The sequence below is a fragment of the Heterocephalus glaber genome, unplaced genomic scaffold (genome assembly GCF_053883595.1).
Source record: "Heterocephalus glaber isolate CG9 unplaced genomic scaffold, H.glaber_assembly_v1.0 deba00001606, whole genome shotgun sequence".
Classification (NCBI taxonomy): domain Eukaryota; kingdom Metazoa; phylum Chordata; class Mammalia; order Rodentia; family Bathyergidae; genus Heterocephalus; species Heterocephalus glaber.
In genome coordinates, this window is record NW_028258377.1 from 6,537,263 (window position 1) to 6,558,603 (window position 21,341).

Here is a 21,341-nt window from a genome sequence, read left to right on the forward strand (position 1 = left end):
GGCTTAGTCAAATATAACGATTCCCATAAACTTTGAGGTCTCTAAGCTGAATTTTAAAATTATTTAACCTGGTGGTGGCACATGTCAGGTTACTGAGGGAGGAAGATTTCAAGTTTGAGACTAGCCTGGACAACAAGACCCTGTCTCAAAAAAAAAATTATATAGCCTGGAATTTGTGTAGTCATAGTTACATGCTATTGAGACATATATAAAAATGGGTTTATTTCTCTCCATTGGATGTGTATAAAATTCAGTGTAAGCAACATTTAAGTTTCCTGTTTATTAAAATCTCATATCATGGGCCAGGGATTTAGCTCAGTGGCACTGTGCCTGCCTCACAAATGCAAGGTCCTGAGTTTGATCCCCTGTACAAAAAAAAATCTCAAATCAAATTAGTTAATGAAATTAATTTTTATTTTCATTCATTAACATAATATTCATTTTTTAATTTAGAATCCTGGAACAGCTCATCCATACGATAGTGGTCACATAGCAATGACCTACACTGGCCTTTCTTGTTTAGTTATTCTTGGAGATGACCTAAGCCGAGTAAATAAAGAAGCTTGTTTAGCGGGTTTGAGAGCCCTTCAGCTGGAAGATGGAAGGTATGAGTCATTCATTGTTACTTTTTTAAGAATAAGAATATTTTGGAGCTAAAAAACGATATAGTACTACAATAGAACTTTCTTTTAAAAATTGTATACTCTTTATTAGAACCACTGAAAGTTTATTGTATACAGAGTTAAGTGCTTAGTCAAAAAAGTGTTCAGGATTTTTTGTGTGAGGGAAAGTAAACGTTTTACAGTAGATGAACTCCTTTTTATTGTTAATTTACCTTCTAGAAGGAAAAAAAAGGCTATTTTGAAGTTAGGGTATAGTTAATCTAAACTTTTGTTCCTTGGAAATACTAATGAGGAGAAGGGGATAAACTTTGAATGTCATGTTTTTTAATTGTAGATAGTTTGAGTAACATTTTCAAGAGATAGAAAAAAGTCAATATGCTAATATTAGATGGTTTTGTGGCATGTCTAAGGAATCTTCCAATAGTTTTAAGTTAAAAATGATTCGTGTGAGGCTTAGGTAGAAAGATCACTGAATTTGAGGCCAGTCTATATACATAGTAAGTTTTAGGCCAGCCTAGTGAGATCCTGTCTCAAAAAAATAATAATATTAATTTTTAAATTTGGATGTGGAGGTGCATGCCTATAATCCCAGAACTCTGGGAGGCTAAAGCAGAAGGTTCATTTATTTATTTATTTATTTTGGCACCAGCGATTGAACTCAGAATCTTGCGCTTGCGAGGCAGGCACGGTGCCACTGAGCTAAATCCCCAGCCCGAGGTGGATCATAAATTTGAGCCCAGCCTGAGCAACTTCGGGTGACCCTGTCTCAAAATAAAAAATAGAAAACTATGAATATAGCTCAGTCCAGAGGCCCTGGTTCAGTCCTCATGACTGCAAATAATAACAACTTATTATTATTTTTTTTTAATTTACAAAGTGATAAAGTAGTAGTGATTGCTGAAGAAAGGACCAAAAACAAACTCTACTCTGTTGTTACATCTTTGTGCTCCATCTGAATCTCTCTTTTCTTGTCAGTGTTTTCAAAACACTGCTCTTGATGAGGGAGAAATAAGTGTGGACACAGAATAAGCTGACATTTGGAAATACCATTAAACTATTTACCTCAACCGGAACATGTGACTTGGTGTCACGATTGTTCTTGATTACTACCACCTCATCTTTGTTTGCAGATAATAAATAGATATGGAACACAGATTATTACCTCTTGAAAACTAAGTATCTAACAAAACAATATGGCTGATCAGTTAATTGTTAATGGCAAATACATTTAAAAGAAATTCCACACAGAAAGACATGGACAGAAATTTCTTATTACTCGGTAGATCCCACGTTTTACCTGCTACTTTTCCTGCCATTAACTCTCAAGCCAATATTTTACAACTTCCCATCTTAGGAGTAAATAAACTTACCCTGAGGGCAACATCTAGGAAGAAGTATCATGGTTGTCAGAATACTACCCAAGAATCAGAACTTTGAAACAGAGTGATGACTGAGAGATTGTTTTATATTATTCAAGTTAATAATGCTATTATGTAGTACAATTAGAATATGTTTTTAATCAGTGGGGGGGGTTGTAAATAAAAACGTGAAGTAGCTGTTTTTCTAACCTCTTTGCAGTCCAGTGTTAATAGAAAATCATATTATTGTAACTATTTTTAGTTTTTGTGCAGTACCTGAAGGCAGTGAAAATGACATGCGATTTGTGTACTGTGCTTCCTGTATTTGCTATATGCTCAACAACTGGTCAGGCATGGATATGAAAAAAGCTATCAGCTATATTAGAAGAAGCATGGTGAGTTATGTTGATAAAATTGAGTTATTATTTCTGGTGCAATATAATATATGCCTCATCTCTTCCACCAACAATTTGGAAATAAGGGCAGTAAGATTGCTTTCTTAGTACAGTATATCATGTATCAGAATGCCATATAGAAATAATGACTGTTTTTGGTCTAGAAATAATCTTAAAGAGTAGGTTGACTCATTGACCATAAATTTAATACTTTCATATGATTTTTTTTTTAAATCTGTGGTTTAAGGACAATATTAGAAATATTATTCTTTCACACAGTTTCATCTTTTTTATTGGCAGTAGTAAGGAAAGCTTAGTCTTTGCTGGAATTATTTTCCTCTGTTTCACCTCATATATAAAATTGGAGAAATAGAAGTGCTGCTTTCCAGGTTTATTACTTTACAAATATGAAGCTTTTAATTTTCTAAATTAGAATATGTAAAACTATAATTCAACCAGCAGTCAGAATTTAGTATCTTAAAATGAAAGTGTATGTTCTTAGAGGAATGAAGTTGTTTGGCTTTTTTTTGTTGCTGTTTTTTGGTTTTTGTGTTTTTTTGTACCAGGGATTGAACTCAGGATCTTGTGCTTGGGAGGCAGGTGGCGGAACCACTGAGCTAAATCCCAGGCCTGGAGTTGGTTTTAACGGAGTATGTAACTGGATCAGATTTTGTAGAATATGCAGTAGCACATATTTTTAAATGCTTGTGGATGCAGAAAGAAGAGACTCTTAAAGGAATATTAAGAAGAAATAAGATTTTTGCCAGATAGGAGAGTGATACCCCTTTTTGCCATGAATAGTACAGAAGTAATACTGTTTTCTCACTGCATTATATCTGAAGATGCACTATGTGATTTGCCCTATTTTTACTCATTTGGTTAAGGTAGTGTATACCAGTTTTCTCTGTGAAATTGGTGGGATTTTCCTGTAATTATTTTGTATCTCATTGTGACTTATCTGGAAACTATAAATATCCTCTCATCATACATTTACCGATTAGTGGTGTTGGTATACACTGATGACTTTCCAGCCCTAGCATCCATCCTATAACTGTCAATTGAAATTCTCCTGCTAGAAAAAGCTTTCTCCTTCATTTCTTTCTTTCTTTCTTTGTTTTTATCATTGTGGACTGTAGATTCTTAATGGATTATAATGTTACTATCATTACATATTTTGATGTTTACATTGTCTCAAATTGGCCAATGAGAACTTTTTCAAGCAGGTCCAGTACCCTTTTGATTTGTTCACTTCATTGTTTAAGGACCTTCTTGCTTTCTGGCACAAGTATTTCAGGTTCATCTTTTACTTTTCCAGTCTTAGTTCTGAAATCAGTCATTTCTTCAAGAAGCTCTGATTTTCCTTGTTTAGAAATCAGAGTCTTGGTACTAAGTGTGCTTATTGCTATTGAGGTATCATTGATTCCAGGCCCTCTCTCAGCAGGCAGCATTAGGAAATGTATTGTGTATTTATGTATACAAATAGATATCCCCTTACAAAAATGTGCACACAATCTGTATTTCTGTATCTTTTTATCAGTCCATTTATTAAAAACCCTGAGTCCATATAGATACCTTAGATTTCAGTTTAACACCACAGGTTCATTTATTTTTTTTCTTTTTAATATGGTTGTATATTATTTTTTTGTAATACAGTTTATGGGTTCCTGTTTGGATTCTATTTTAACTATTCCCTTCATTTAGACCCCCAATTATTGTATGTATACTGTAATTTTCAGTTACAAATTGTGCTATAATTAATAACCTTCTGCATATTTTTTGTTGTTGTTGTACCAGATATCAAACTCAGGACCTTGCACTTGCGAGGCAAGCAGTGGCACCACCACTGAGCTAAATCCCCGGCCCTGTATTAATGTATTTTTAAAGATACATCTGTAGGTTAAATTCCTGGTAGTGGAATTGCTTAATCAAAGGCTATGAATATGTAATTTTTTTTTTTTTTTTGGTACCGGGGATCGAACTTGGGACCTTGCGCTTATGAGGCAAGTGGCAGAACCACTGAACTAAATCCCCGCCCCGAATATGTAATTTTACTAGATACATCCCATTTTCTCTCCAAAAAGATGAATCAGTTTGTATTCTCACCAGTGTAGGAGAGTGCCCTATTTCTATGCAGCCTTTCCAATAGAATTCAATAGAATTTTACACATTTTTTTTTTTGAGACGGTGTCTTCCTATGTTGCCTGGGCTGTCTCAAACTGGGAGGCTATCCACCTCAGACTTCCCAAGTAGCTGGAACTATAGGCATGAGCCATCATTTTCATTTATACTTTTTTGTTTGTTTGTTTGTTTTACTCCTGCTGGTTAAAAAATTAAATTTCTTTTATTATGAGTGATAGTGGCCATTTTCTTAATTCAGGCTGCAGGCCAAATTTAGTTCTGGAATCCATTGTTCTCATTGATTATTTTGCTTTTTTACTTTTTAAGTATTTCAGTTTTATATGTACTTACTTCTTTGCCTTTCATTTTATCCATTTCCCCTCTGAACTTTTTTACTTCTCATTTTTATTCTGTTGGCTGTTTTCTACCTTTTTTCAGTTTCCTTTATTGAGTTTTCATTTTAAAAAATTATTTTTTAGGCATCCTGTAACTTAGTCTTTATTTCTTATTTTGATTTTCTTTTTTTTCTTGAAATTATTTACTCATTATTTCTTCCTACTGTTTTTCTATTTCTGTTTCTATTTTTTAATTTCCTTTTCATATTGCCAAATGCTTGTTTGAGAATATGTAATTCAGTTTAGAGTGTTATTTTGAGTTTCTTCTGCCTTATGGCTGTTTTTTGCTGATAGGGACAGATAGATTTTCATATACAGAGGAATTTTCATTGCATTTTGTGTGTTTTCATTTAAGAGTTACTGTGTATATAGATTTATTTCTTTGTTTACTAATTTCATGATTTTTTTTTTCTTTAAATGCAACAGAGTGACTTAATGGTTGATTCTTTTAGTGGTGGGAAAATTGTGTATTCTGTGATTTTTCTGGCAGGAAAGAGGTTCTCTTTTGTTTCTGAGGTTTCTAAAATTTGTTCAAGTTTTTCTATATTGGTTGACCCTTAAAGGGCCCATCTCCCTTCCTTGTGGTGAGAAGTTATGCCCTTTGAGCACTGCTGTGTTGACTTGGGGCTCACTTAAGCCCCTTCCTTACAGTTAATGCTGTGTTTTACCACCCCTATATAGGGTGTCTAACTTTGCATGGCAATGCCAGACCATAATGATAACCGTACAGACTAAAATGATGCGAAGGGACTTTAACTATCGGTAGGGAAAATATTCATTGTTCTATAATCTTTAAAATTTTTGCAGAATCATAACTCTTTTACTATCAGTTGCAAATGTACAGAAAATGTTTTAATAGTAAAATTAATATTTAATATACTATAATTTAAAATGTAAGAAATACTAAGAATTAAATTGTTTTCTTTGAACAGTGTTTTGCCTTCCTATTATATGGTAGTATATGGAGCAAGCACTATTTCTAATGATCGTACTCTCTTGTATCTTTATATCAGTTTTTAACATTTTCTCCTTTGTGTTTTCAATGTAATGAAACATCCTTCAGAATTCTTTTTATGTGAAGTGTTTTGCCAGCAACAATTCTCTAAACATATTTGTCCTTTTCAGCTCAACTCCTTCCCTTGCTCACGTAGATATTTCACCTTTACTTTGTTCTTCCAACTGGATATCTGGAGTCTCAAAGACAGCTGCATTGTCAACATTTCCATGATAGTTATTTTTTCTGGAACTGACTGTATTTTCATTTCCAGTGTTAGTGCTTTTTATTTCTTTACATGAGTTTATCGCTGAGGGTTAGAGAGACAGCACAGCCACATCCTTTGTTCTCTGTATCTGAGCTAAGCAGGTACAATAACTACAGACTGAAAAGGTGAATGTCATTGATCACTCATCATGACACATGTCTGTTATTCCATGTAATGATCGTGGAGAATAGAACTTGCACTTTATACAGTTAAATACAGTTAATATATTATGCTTACTGTAATTGGAATCACTTTTTAAACCATTATTTAAACCATGGTAATTGGAATTCATACATATTGGAGCAAGGCCTACCTGTAATTTCACTCTTAAGGTAGATTTACAGTATGCTTTCTCTTTTAGGGAATGATTTTAAATCTCAGACCTAACCATTAGCTTCTTTACATGCTCGCTCTTTCTTTCCCCTTACAATTTTTCTTTTTTTTTTTTTATTTTGAGATAGGATCTCACTAAGTCATTAAATTGCCCTGACTGGGCTCAAACTTGAGATCCTCTTGCCTCAGCCTCCTAGAGTGCTGGGATTATAGTCATATACCATGTGCTGGCTACCCTTGTTTTTCTCACTCATAATTTTTCACAAATCACCTTTGTTCTCTGCAGATGTACATCAGAGATATGAAAGATAGTTTAGTGGGATTTGATGTTTCTTTTTCTAAAACTTAATCTGAAGCTTGATCATGTCTTGCTTTTCTGTTTTGATTTTGGAGAATATGTGAGGAGACTGGAATTTAGACAGGCACTATTAGTCTCAAAAAACCAAAACTGCCTCAAAATAGATTTGTTTCATGTTTATAAAGTTTTATGACTATAAAATTCTCACATTTTTATTCAGCTTACATATACTTACAAATGGGGAGGAGTAAGGGTCAAAGCATTTTATTAGGTAGAAATTAAATATGTAGGTATTGTCTTTCAGTGGTCTACTCTCAGAAAGTGTCAAGTGTATGTAGCCTGTGAAGAAGACAAGATCAAGTATTTTGAAAGTGACTGGTTCTACTTAGTGGACAAAAGTGCATATTTTGGAAGATATAAAGGAGAAATAAAGATAAAAGGGATGAAAAAGTACAGTGCCAACTTATTATTTCTGTGTTAAACTAAACAGAACTTTTCTTTTTCAGTCCTATGACAATGGGCTGGCACAGGGAGCTGGACTTGAATCTCATGGTAAGACATCTTAAATAAATGTGTTGTTTCTTTAGTTTGTTTAAACATCCCAGTCTCTTCAGTATAGATCTCTGAAGTGTATCTCAACCTTTAGTGTGAGTAGATTATCTTGTCACTTCCCTACCTTTGTCTTTTGACACTTTTGTACCTATTTGAAGCCCCTTGATCAGTAATCATGAAGGGATTCATACAATATTTTCTAGTAATCTATTCAAGTGTTAGCCACATAAAAATATTGAGGATTATTTCTTAAGCTATTCTTAGAAAACAACAGATTATTTTCTTTGCATAACACTAAAAGGCTGAATCAGAGAGGTACAGAGACTTAAATGTGAATCAATAAATTCAAAAAGAAATGAAAATTTTCACTTTCCTTAATATAATTATCCTTAATCATATTCATAAAACATTTGCTGCTTATGATCAGTACAAACATTAATATAGTCTCCTCTCTTATATTTTTTTCCACTTTCAGCAGAATCAGAATAATAATATAATAGCTATTAAATTTGTCAGCACATCAATTGCCTGAACTCTGTCAAGTTGAAATTTCTACTGAGGAGTAAATAAGCTTTCATTCTCCTTAAAAAAACAAGCCTAAAAAAAAAGAACAAGCTTGGATCTTACAGGCTTTCCAATGAAGTTCAGTTTCCTCTTAAGCAGAGCAGATTATATGTGCTCATTTGTTGTCTCCGTGCTTCTGCCAGTGTGATAAAGTAGGAGGAACACATCAGTGTTTGGTGCTTGGCCTGAGCGCCAGCTGTGTTACTTTGACTCCAGGGTTTCCTCATCCACAGATCAGAAATAAATATCTTTATTTAAAATAATAAGAAATAGGAGTCGGAGACTTAGTTCAGTGGTGCTGCTGCCTGCCTCGCAAGAGCAAGGTCCTGAGTTCAATCCCAGTACCAAAAAAAAAAAAAAAAGATGAAAAGAAATATGGGAGAAGGTGGTTTGTAAAGTATAAAATGTATAAAAATACTTATGTTTTTAACATTCTATATATTCCTTGGTCCTATGTCTTTTATCTCTTCTAGGACCTTATTCTATCAGATATCTCCTCTCACATCTTCACTCTCTCCTTCAGTTGGAATATTTGTAGAGTGTGTATCACCAAGGGATAGAAGATGGTCTTGGATTTTCTTCTGAAACCATAGTATGATTATGACAGCGTGATTCTTTTATGTGCCTGAGTTAAATGAAATTGGGGATAGGGGAGCTGTTGATAGAGATTGCAAGCGAGGGCACACACTGCCTGTGTGCATAGAAGCTGATACTATGGCACCAGATTTTCCAAAAAAGATAAAAGGAGAGAGAGTGTAAATGGTCAACTCTCAAGAAAGTAGGAAGCTTAGGGTCTGTAAACTCAGATCTGTATCCCTGTCATTTGGTATGGAGGATTTATAGGAAGGGAGAAACTGCATATTGATTGGATGGTGAAAAGAGGAAGTTTTAGGGACCTTTGAGCAGGCATAGATGGTCGTATGTCTCTTCACAGGTCACATATTTCTTTTCTGGATAAAGTATGTTCTGCCCAGGTGATTTTGAGCTTGTAACCTCAAAAGGTCATTGACAGATGGCAGCTAGCTTTTTCCATGCATATCTATTTTTGATAAGCTTGAAATTACCCTTAAGTAGATTGCAGAGACTTGCTGTAAAACAACTTGAGCAGTTTGTTAATCAAGAAATGCATGTCCAGGTGCATCTGAGCCTTGCCTGGTTTCAGTGGAGAGTATGTAATTGGTCATCCCCATGGTCAAGAAGGATATAGTTGTAGTTGTATGGAGAAAATCTGATGGCTCCAAAACTTTCTGAGAAGGTAGAATCTAGTGCTCACCATTGCAGCACTCTGGCTGAATTAATATTTCTGAAGGATGGGCTTTAGATTAAGCAACAGTTGGCCAGGGATTTAGCTCAGTGGTTGCGCCACCTGCTTTGCAAGTGCAAGGACCTGAGTTCGATCCCTGGTACCAAAAAAAAAAAACCAGATAGATTAAGCAACAGTTGGAAAAGAATAGATTAATTAGAGGAAGGAGAAAAACAACCCAAACCAAAAAACCATTTCATTAATAATATTTAGATTGAGGAATTAGGAGGAAAAGCACACAAAGAAATTACATTATTATCAAACTGTGACAGAAATATTTCAAATTTAACTTTCTAGTTAGGGATGCAAAATAAAATATGGGGAAACTAATAAATCACATATTAATGGACCCACTACAACATACAGGGGCATATGGAGTAATAAGGGATGAGTAAGACATCATCTTGCAGTCTAGCAGAGTAAACAGATAAGCACAACAAAAATGGTATGTTATACCCTTCCAACTGTTGCTCATCCTAGAGCCAGTTTATCAGAAAAACTAAATGAATGTATTATAATCTTCTAGGCCATGATCATCGAGTTTAATTTGCTTTATCCCAGTGATTTTCTTGTGGTAGAATAATTTTAGGGTAAAATGGTAGTGTGTCTTGAAGAATTGGATTGTCCTTTTTTACTAAGGATAAAACTGTTTTTCCTCTCAAGATTCATATGAAAGTTTAGATAAACTAATACGATTCCATGATTTTTAAAAATCTCTGCTTCTTAGTCCAGCACAAGAAGATTAAATCTTTGACCTTAATTTCATCTAAATATTCAGTTTCCTTGAAATTCCTTCATTTTTTGTGTTAACTTCAAAATAATGTACTTATTTACATAGCAGTTTTTTTGGTTTTCTTCTTTATGTCTAGCCATATGATTATTGACTGTTGTGGCTTGTGTCTAGATGTCCCCCACAAAGCCTTATGCAGTCTTTTTCGGGGGTGGCTGAATCTAGAGTGTGATGCTGGGATTGAGGGTGCATGATTACTAAACCAGTACATTGATTAGTTTGGCAATCCTGCCCTAATCCTGGTAGTCTGAATAAGATAAAAGGGGCAGAAAGATGCTGTTAAACTCATGTTGCTTTCACTACCTTTTGACCACCATAAACTGTTCCTCCTCTGGATTCCTGTCTGCCACACCACTCTGTCTTGGAGCCAGCTGATTAGGGACTGAAACCTCTAGGAACTGCAAGCCAGATAAACCTTCCTCCTTTAACTTTGGGTGTCAGCTATTTTGTCTCAGCAAGGAGAGAAAAGAAACTAACACATTGACTACCTTAAAGTATACATTTTAGAGGACATATAATTTGATATATACAAATACCAAGAGAATGCTTAGAATTGAGCTGTAAAATCTTACAGGATTGATAAGTTAATTTGTAATTATTGTACTGGTAAAGTATAAATGGAACATAACATTCAGAACCAAAAGCAGGAATACCTCCTTTACCTCATCTGAGGAAGAACTGGAGTAGATTATTAAGAGAGAATCCCTGTGATCCTTCCCTGCTGTGATGTTGTCTTAATGAGGTATTCTGTGTGCACTGATTCTCCATTTAACTAGTGAATCACTTTAGGTAACAAATTTAACTTTCCTCTGAAAATCTTTCTCTTGCTCTTTCTTATTTGTGTGCTTTAATATTCTTTTACTGTTGTGTGCCTTAAATTTTTTTTTTTATATTCTTCAGCTAAGGCATAATAAACAGAATTTGACCCTTCAGGGTCAAATTGTATTCGATATTATGAGAAGCAATTCTAGCACTATCCTTTAAATGTACTCTTGAAATATTTTGAAGTATGCAAGGTTCGTTGATCTATTTGAGTTCTTATGCTTGTCTTTTAATTGTATTCTTAATCTGATATTTTTTCCTGGCACTGGTGACTGAACTCAGACCTTTGCACTAAGCTACATTTCCAGCCTTTTTTTTCTTTTTTGAGACAAGTTTTCTCTTTAAGTTGCTCAGTTGCCCAGGTCAGGCTCAAACTTGCAGTCGTCCTGCTTCAGCCTCCCAGAGTGCAGAGATGATAAGTGTGTGCCACCATGCCCAGCTCTTAATCCTTTGTTAAGATGTACTAGATTTTTTTCTGTTTTGCTGTTTTTATGTCTGCCTTTAACACCCTTCTAACATTCTGCTATTTATCTAAGTACATAGAATAGTTCTTTTAGAATTTTGTGTAAACCAGATTCTTTAGGGACAGTGGCCTTAACTGTTGGCAAATAAATTTTAGTTTAAACCATAGACTGTAATATGTAGTTGTTTCTGACACTCAAATCCCAACTTACTTCTGGAATAACCACTTTCAAAACCTGGTGTAACATCAAAGTAAAGAGTGTTTTTAGTTTGAATTGTGCCATTTTGCTTTAAAGAATCCTAACAAGTACTTTAGAGGGTAATACTGAAATGCCTTCTTCTTACTTTTTGGTAGTTGGTTTTTAAAATGGCATGATGTCAATTAGAGATATTGTGTTTAGTGTTGCAGTAATTAACACCTGAAGTCATAGCCAGTGTATCATGAAAGAGAAGTTGAAACTAGTGAGTCATTGACAAGAAAATACAGCTGACAGTTTCTTCATAGAAGTTATTCTAAGAAGTTGTGATAAATTTGTTTTACTTTTCTATTTTAGTTCACTCAGGAATTCTAAAGATTAAATAATTCTCACTGTCTGGAACACATTAAGTATGATAGCTGCTGTGAATTTTTTAGAGGGAATGTCACTCTTCCATTCTCCATGAATTCATGCAACACTCTTAACACCAAAAGGAAAGTTAGAGAATGTAATATATTAGAAATAGTCCATTTAAATTGCTGAAATTAATAAAATCCGCAGGGGTCTTGGTTATATTCTTGTTGCTGAGACAGAAATACCCAACACCCACAAGTTAAAGGAGGAAAGGTTTATTTTGGCTCACAGTTTATGGCAGTTTCTGTCTACATGGGCTGGCTCCAAGGCAGGGTAGCCCTGCAGAGGAGAAGCAGTCTTGCCTGGTCACATAGAAAACAGCAAGCCCCTTTATATTCCATCAAAACTATAAGCTTATTGGTTAGGGACACCCACACCCTGGGTGTGGCTTCCCTTTTCAGTAAATTCATTCAGCCACACCCAGAACTACGTTAATCCAATTAGGGGACTAATCTAGATATCACACAACCTTAATCCCAGCGTCACACACCCTAGATCCTTCTGAAAAGCCCTACCTGTGAGTACGTGAGGTTTTGGGAGGAAATCTAGATACAAGTCGTAACACTAGGAAAAGCTATAATAAATTGAAAATATAAGTATTTTTTAAATGGTTATCAACAGAGAATGCCAGTGGAGAGTGTTGTTTCTTTTCTTTTATGGAAAAATACTGACTTCATTTCCTGAGTGAAATAGTCATCCCTCAATGTACCTATTGTTATCTGCTCCAGGACCCCCACAAACTCAAATGCTCAAGTCTTGCATATAAAATGGTGTAGTATTTGCACATCATCTGTGTACATCCTCCCATATACTTTAAATCACCTGTAGATTACAGTCCCTAACAATGTAAATGCTGTGTAAATAGTTGTTATGTTGTATTGTTTAGAGAATAATGACAAGAGAAATGTCTGTTTTCTATACAGTAGTGCCTCAGTTCATGAACTTAATTTTTTCTGCAATTTGGGAAAAGAGGGCCACATTTATGTCTGTGTGAGAAAGATAGCCACGGTCTTGTTTGTCACCCAATGCAGAGTTTGCAAACAAAAACAAAATTTTACCAAATGCTTCTGTTTGTGAACCAAATTATTTGCAAACAGAAGCATTCAGAAAGCAACCACTGTACTCTACTTATCTGAATATTTTTGATCCTCCTTTGATTACATCCATAGTTGCAGAACTGAAAAATATGAGACCACCTGTGCTGTCTTTTAAATCAATTAAAATTGGACTCACATGACTCCTGGACTAGAATTTAGTTCCAAGTTTCCTATTAACTATATAATTTTGAACAAGTTCTTTAAGCCTGTCCCCAGTCTTTTTCATAACTAAAATGTTTCTTCTAGCTTCAAATTATTTTAAGATCTGTCCTCATCAAATTAATATTGAAGATTTCAGTGGCTAGTGATAAGTTTGAAATTGCTATTGAAATTTTATTTCACTGTTTTCTAGATTTCCACATTTTCCCTCCAGCCATTTTGTACTGTTTTAATAGGCATCTAAGTTGAAGTTTATAGCATTTGTGTGGTTTTGATTGACAGGAGGATCTACCTTCTGTGGCATTGCATCACTATGCCTAATGGGTAAACTAGAAGAAGTGTTTTCAGAAAAAGAATTGAACAGGATAAAGAGGTGGTGTATAATGAGGCAACAGAATGGTTATCATGGAAGACCTAATAAGCCGGTGGACACCTGTTACTCTTTTTGGGTGGGAGCAACTCTAAAGGTAAGAAAAATAATGAAATGAGGAACCTGTACTCCATGTCAGTATAAACTCTGCTGAAGGTTTGGTCTTTGTAGTGTGCATTAAATATTGTTAAGAATAGGTTACTAAGTTTTTTCTGTTGCACTAATTAAAATTTTCTTGCAAAACTCAAATGATTGCGAATTTGAGTTTTATATTATTATATTTTATGTAAAACTCGTTATATGCCTACTTTCTTGTACATACAATGTCATAAAAAGCCTGTTACTGAAACTGACTAGTAGTCCATGTTTAGTAGGAATCTGTCTGAAAGTGATACCAATAAGGATTGCATGGGAAGTTATTAATCTTAAAAAATAACCAGTAGGTCACTTCTTGAAAAATTACTTAAGATTTTTTATCTTTATGTCTAAATCTTCTGAAGCTTATTGATTGATATGCTCACAAATTTTCTTCTATCTTTAATACTTTTTTTTGGTACTGGGGATCGAACTCAGAACCTTGTGCTTTTGAGGCAGGAGGCAGAACCACTGAGCTAAATCCCCGACCCCCTTTAATACGTTTTAATATACTAACTCCATAAAGTTATTGAGCCAGTAATCCCACAAGTTTTCTCTTCATACTTGTAAGTACTTCCCTCCTATTGTGTTATTTTAAGGCAAATCCTAGATATAATTTTTGTATTATCTAGAATTCTTCAGTGTAATCTCTAAATGAAAATAACGTTTTAAAAACAACTTTTAAGCAGGCGTGGTAGCTCACACACACCTGTAATCCTAGCACTCTACGAGACTGAGGCAGGAGGATTACAAATTTGAGCGCAGTTGGGGCCACTTCACAGTTTGTCTATGAAATATATATATATAATTAAATATATATATAACCTTAGTATCATCACATCCAATAAATTACAAAAAAAGGGGGGGGGTGTGGTTCAGAGGTTCCACTGCTTACCTCGAAAGCACAAGGTCCCGAATTTGATCCCTGTACCAAAAATAATTTAGTAGCAATTTGTTATATCCAGTCAGTGATGATGAATCGTAAGAAGCACATAATATCTAGTTGTCTCTCCTTTTGATCAGGGGGTTCCAGAATTATCAACATGATTTTTTCATTAAAAAGTTTCCATCAGCTTTTTTTTTTACTTTTTCTTTTATTTCGTTTTCTTTTATTGTCGTAAAATATACATATCACTGTATACAGTGATATTAATTACATTCATGATGTTATATAACCACCTCCACTATTTATATGCTTTTCATCATCCCCAGCATTAGCTCTGTACCAGGTAAATATAAACTTCCCACCTGTCCCACCTGTCCCGCCTACCCCTTGGTAACCTGTGTACTACTCTCTGTTAGTTTGCCTATTCTAAGTACTTCACATATGTGGAATCATAAAATATTTGTCCTTCTGTGCCTACTGTGTTTCACTTAGCTTGTTTTCAGGACCCATCCATGTTGTAATATATATCAAAATGTCATTCCTTTTTTTTGGTACTGGGAGCGAACTTAGGGCCTAGCGCTTGCCAGGCAGGCACTATGCTGCTGAGCTAAATCCCCAGACCTTTTCTAGGTTTTTTTTTAATGTCATTCCTTTTATGCCTAGTAATATTCTGCTGCATGTATATACCCAATAGTTCTTACTAATTCCTCTATTGATGGTCACTTGGGTTGTTTCCACCTATTGGCTGTTGTGAATAATGTCGCAATGCACATGGACTGTAATATATGTTCACATTCCTGCTTTTATTTTTTGGAGTTACATACCCAGGAGTGGAATTGCTGATCATATGAGAGTTTTAACTTTTTGAAGAACTGCTAAACTCTTTTCCACAGCAGCTGCACCATTTTACATTCCTGTCAACAGTGTATAAGGATTCTAGTTTCTTTACATCTGCACCAGCACTTGTTTTTTTTCTGGTTGGTTTTTGTTTTTATGGGGGATAGCTTTGCTAGTGGGTTTGAAGGGTAGCTCATTGTGGTTGTGATTTGCTTTTCCCTAATAATTAGTGATGCTTGAGCATATTTTCATGTGCTCAATGTTCATTTGCATATCTTTTGGGGGAAAATGTCTGTTTAGTCTTTTGCTTCCTTTTTAGTCAAGTTTTGTTGTTGGCTTTTAGGAGTTCTTCATTTTATTCATTTATTGTGGATATTATCCTTTAATCTGGATATTAGTCCCTTATCAGTATATGATTTAGAAATTTTTTCTCCCATTCCTTGAATTGCCTTTTAACAGCTCATAGTGTCCTTTGATGCATAAAAGCTTTTAGTTTTGATGGAGCCCAATTTAATCTATTTTTTCTTTTATTATGCTTTTATGAAATAATTGCCAAATCAATGTCATAAAGATTTCCCCTAAGGTTTTCTTCTAATAGTTGTATAGTTATATAGTTTTTTGGTTTTGTTTTTTTTGTACTGGACCTTGCATTTGCGAAGCAGGTGGCAGAACCACTGAGCTAAATCCCTGGCCCTAGTTATATAGTTTGATGTTTAGGTCTTTCATTAGACTTCAGTTAATTTTTGTACTCTATGATATAAATAAGATCCATATCATTCTTTATATCACTAAGGGATTAAAAATGGTTACATTGTAACCATTCCTGCTAATTTATTCACTAGCATTCCTTTAAAAAGAATTTTACTTACCTTGAGGTATAGTTTGTACAGAAAAGAGCAGTTAAACACTTCTTTCCATTAATTTTAATAGTGTTCAGTACAGTGAGTTGGTTCCATAGCATCCCCTCAAGTTTTCCAGTAAAACATTGGATTTTAGAGGGGTTTTCTTTTGAGTATCATTATGAACTCATAGATCTTAACATTTTTATGTTTTAGTTTATTACTCTTTTCAGTGATCAGATTGTCCTGCCTTTAACCTGTGTTTGGTCCTTGAATCTTACCGATATGGCCTTAGTAATATTTGGCAACTCCTGAAGGCAATCACTTCTAAACATTTTTCAGTTTTCATTTTTTTTGTGGACATTACCTCAACTTTAAATGATATAGCAATTTCTTGACTTCACAACTGTAGACATTGTTTTAGACATCTTCGTCCATTTTAGACATGTTTCCCAACTATGAAAAATAAAATTCACCTTTCTTTTTTTCTAGAAAATTGTTAGTGGTTATTTTATTATTAGTTCTGAACCTTGACTCCTTTACCATTCAAAGCTGTTAGCATACTTTTACAATTCCACATTAGGTAACATTCATATTTTGTTTGGTAACAATAATGAAATCTTTTATTTTTTACCTATAGGTTAATTCTAAAATTTGAAAACCAGTAGTCAACATCTACCAACAGTGTAAATATTAAACATTCTTTTTTAAGAGTAGAAAAATTTGCTGGGGAATAGGAATGGGGAATAGGAATAGCTCCTGAGAGACAAGAGGGGTCCCTAATGGGTTGCCAATGAGCCCACTTCTCTGAGAAGGTTTTATAGAGCAAAGTCACCAGGCAGGTACCACATGGGTCAAAACTATAATTAACCAATAAAGTACAAGTATAGCCACTTGACTAATATTGATCCAGTAATAAGTATCAAGGACATATGGATGACATCATTAACCTTGGTCAGTAATCTGTAGTCTTAGTGGGTAGGAGAGGATGGCCCACCCCTAGTGAGGTAATGGTTTATTTATACAGGAAATCTCAAAAGGTTGGTACCAATAATCTCAAGCTTCCCTCCTTGGGGAAGTATGTAAATCTGACCATTGTCACTAATCTTCAAATGTGTGTCCAGCCACAGATGTGTTCTCATCTTCTGCATTGACTCCCTCAAAGGCCTAGCTTTGTCTGACTGCCTAAAATATTTCTATCTAACTTAGCTGCCTATAATATTCCCCGCTCTGAAGAGGTATCCCTAACTATGGTTAGGGGAAAAGGAGCATAGTTTACATTGAGCTGCTGCAAGCTGAGAAAGGTCTGCATAGGGGAGACCGCAGTCAGGGACCTTCTCCAGAGAGCTAATGTAATGGACCTTGGCTAGAAGTCATGTTGCAGGTGAGCAGTTGTGAACTCTCTTCACAAGGTTGATCTAGCAAGTACAGCATTGAGATTACAATTGCTCCTTTTTATGTGATGACACATGGGCTACTTGACGGAAAATTTTCCCAACAATAGGATTCCAAAGAGTCTCTTTCCTTATATTCTATTAGTTAAAATAAATGAGTAAATTTTTTTTATTTGTATCATAATTTCCCTAAAGCTATACCTTTTTTGAGAAATGTTTATCGATCATTAATATCTTCCTGCGGTTCTCTTTTATTCATTAATATACTTCATGCCACTTTCAAAACCTTCTTGAGCTCTTTTGTTCCCTCAACTACATTTCCTTCACTGTTTTTTTTTTTAATCTTAATAGGATCTTCAGAGAGAATATAAAATACATGTCATAAATCATTATGTTTGCTGTTTTTTATATTCTAATCATACTTGTCCCAACTTTATCTTTTAAAGAACTGTTTTTACTGTCCTTACATAAAACCATCTCTAGTTTCTGATTGATAATTTTTCTTTCTTCTTTTTGAAATATTTTTAGTTTCAGTTACTCCCAGTTTGTAACACACAGATTAAGAGCCTATAATGAAAATTAAAATGTGGCGCTTTTTTAAATGATTATGTTGAACAGATTGGAGAAATTATGTTTTGAATCTAGCTGAATGTGATTCAAAGAGTTTTGGTTTCTTTTGGGTCCAAAGAAAATAGCAGGTTAAGAAGAGGAGGGTAGACTTGGCACAAAGATAAAAAAGACAATGTAGCTAATTTTAAGTGTTTACATCCCCAAAGATTTGCTCTGAGAGACCTTAACTAGAGAAAAACATATCTAAATGATACATATCTGAAATGTAAGGCAAAGGTCAATGTTAAATATATTTTATATCAATTAATTTCTGTTACTTTGTTTCAGCTTCTGAAAATTTTCCAATACACCAACTTTGAGAAAAATAGAAATTACATCTTATCAACTCAAGATCGACTTGTAGGAGGCTTTGCCAAATGGCCAGACAGTCACCCAGGTAATTATTTTCTTTATGAATCCAGAACAACATTTCTTTTACTTCTTGAAATCTTCGGGCCTCTTTATCACAAAGAGGGTATATGAGAGAAATGTTGCCACATTTGTAAAGTTACATTAAACAACATGTGTTTTAAAAGGTAGATTATTTAAGTTTGAGATAGATTTAGGGTATTAACCATTATAAAGGAAAAGGTTGGTTATTAAGATGTACTGGCATGGTGTGCAGTTTTCCAAATTCTTTAGCAGTGTTTTATTTCATTTGTGATAGTATGACAGATAGCCTGAATGGGATCTTTACAAAATAGAGAATTATTTAACTCATTCAGAATTGTTAGGACAAAATTGTTAGGTATGACTTGAGCTAAGTAGAATAAATTGCTCTCAATCCTAAAGGAAATCAATTATTACTCATTTCAGAAGTCATTTAAAAAATGTATCAAGAAAAAAAAAGATGTATCAAGTCCTGAATAAAGGTATCCCTACTGCCCATATTCTTGTTGTCTAAATTTCAGCAGTTTCAGGTAACTTTTATAGATGAGTATTTGATATCTGAACTTACACTACACTATTCACTATCTAAAAACTCAGGAACCAAATACACTCAAACAATATGAATGGTGCCCACAGTCTGGCTCTTCTCCACTTTTAGCATTTTTCTCCAGCCTAACCATTTAAGCAATCCAAGGCATCCATTTATAACTTTGCCATGAAAATCAGTGTAAGAGTGAAAATAATTCAGAGCATTGATATTTTTTCTAGCAAGTTATCAAAGAATTACTGTAAATATATAAACCAGATATAAGGAATGATTGTTTTCATAGCATTGCAGTAGAATTATGGTTTTTATTAGTCTAAAACATTAATTTTTCAGCTCATCTCCCATCATAGCACTGCTATGGTTGGAATGTGTACTTGAATCAAAATGTAAGAGGCTCCTGAAATCATGTTTTTGTACTTAAAATGAGCGGGAATATTTTCTCACATACATATTTACCTGTATTTTTATTTAAAACTTGCTTTCGTAGAAAAAAAAAAGTAGAATGCTTTCAAAGTCCTAAAGTATGTTTTCACAAATTAATTTCTAAAGCAGAATATTTTTAAATTTTGGTATGTATAATACATAGCTATAAATATGCTTTAAAAGTGCCTCAAGACAACTGAAGGTTATTTTGGTTTTAATATTTTTTAAAATCAGTGTCTGGTACTATTTTAATAAATAATTGAACAGCTTAGAAAGTATCTCTTATATAAACTTACAGTGCATCATGTATTTCCAGTAGCATTTTCAAAAGAAAATTCTTGAAGCTTTTTTTCTAGAGAGATCAGTGGCTAACTTAACATTTGTATAAATATTTCTATGGAATACTCAATTTTCACAATTATATTACATCTTTGGACCCAATACACTAGAAAGTCTTAGTGTGATAAATTGAATTAATATGGGAAGAACTATTCTCCGAGGCTTTAAGAAAATCATTTTAATAATTTTCTTTAAAATTAACTCTTGGTTCTAATTAGTCAAATAAAAGATTTGACACAAATAGATACTAATATACATTTATGGAAGAAACATTTGAAAAGAGTCATGTTTTATTAAAAAGTAAATATGTATATCACCACCTACAGATAAGGAGATTTTTTTTTTTTTGGTACCGGAGATCGAACTCAGGACCTTGCGCCTGTGAGCAAGTGCAGTGCCACTGAGCTAAATCCTTGGCCCTAGGAGATATTTTTTAAAACTATTTGAGATTTGAAACAAATAAGTTCTGGTCTCTGGCTTCAAAAAAATTCCTTGTAGGTCAGGGGATTTAGCTCAGTGGTTCCCCTGCCTCCCTTGCAAGTGCAAGGTCCTGAGTTCGATCCCTGGTACAAAAAAAAAAAAAACAAAGGAGAAAAAAATTCCTTGTGAAGGAAAATAAAGTGTTACTTCATCTGGAGAGATTTTCATTTTACACAAGATCCTATTTTGTGTCATTCTGGACATTATGTTCTTTTCTATTGCATTATTTCCTGAGAAAGCTTCCAGTTTCTAAAAATAAAGTTTAATGCTACTCTTTGCCCTTTGTAATTTTAGAATAACTATATAGAGTGTTATAATAGTGTAGAAGAAATCAAATTTATTTTGGAATCTAAAAATTAGAGAAAAGTAATCCAGAAGAAGCCTAAGCATTAACTCTTTTGGCAGAGTCTGACTTGGTAAGATGTTTTGAACTTTTAACAGCTCTTGAAGTTCTAAATGCTAGCTAGCTCAAAAATAGAAAAAAATTTTAACTGCTACAAAACTTATTTTTTTCAGTGTTTCCGTAATTGCAGAATTCTTAGCTCTTCAGAAGTCTATATAAGGCTTTTAGCCAGCCAGCGATCACATGAATTCAGTGACCACTTTAGTAGGAGAGGGCTGTCACCCCCCGGAATATGGAAAACTGTAGTGAGGCCAATGCAGAAAAATTGTTGTTATAACCAAATAGAGTATGAGTTTGTTTTTATTGTCAAGTGAAATATTTTTATAATGGCTAACATTATCTTAAGTAGGAGAACTTTCAAAATAGCCCAGCATTTCAAACTGGATTATTTTTGCTCCTTTCATTTAACATAATAGTTCAGGAACTATCATAAGTAAAGCTTGGGTGTAGAAGGATGGGATGTATTGCCACTTAAATTCAGAGGTAGGTTTTTTTTTGACTTACAGGAAAAAAATGTATGATACGAAGTCATTTGTTTCTATAGTCT

At 34.1% G+C, this 21,341-nt stretch overlaps 1 protein-coding gene across 4 annotated transcripts in view; it reads left to right on the forward strand.

The window, feature by feature from the left end:
- Pggt1b (protein geranylgeranyltransferase type I subunit beta) overlaps positions 1 to 21,341 on the forward strand; it is a 70,433-nt gene that overhangs the window by 44,452 nt on the left and 4,640 nt on the right. For all 4 annotated transcript variants that reach the window (XM_087194698.1, XM_004836179.3, XM_021238332.2 and 1 more), the window contains 5 exons: positions 454 to 605; positions 2,244 to 2,376; positions 7,289 to 7,334; positions 13,425 to 13,609; positions 18,501 to 18,609. In XM_087194698.1, coding sequence (XP_087050824.1) covers positions 454 to 605; positions 2,244 to 2,376; positions 7,289 to 7,334; positions 13,425 to 13,609; positions 18,501 to 18,609 — 625 coding nt within the window. The remainder of the gene's footprint in view (positions 1 to 453; positions 606 to 2,243; positions 2,377 to 7,288; positions 7,335 to 13,424; positions 13,610 to 18,500; positions 18,610 to 21,341) is intronic.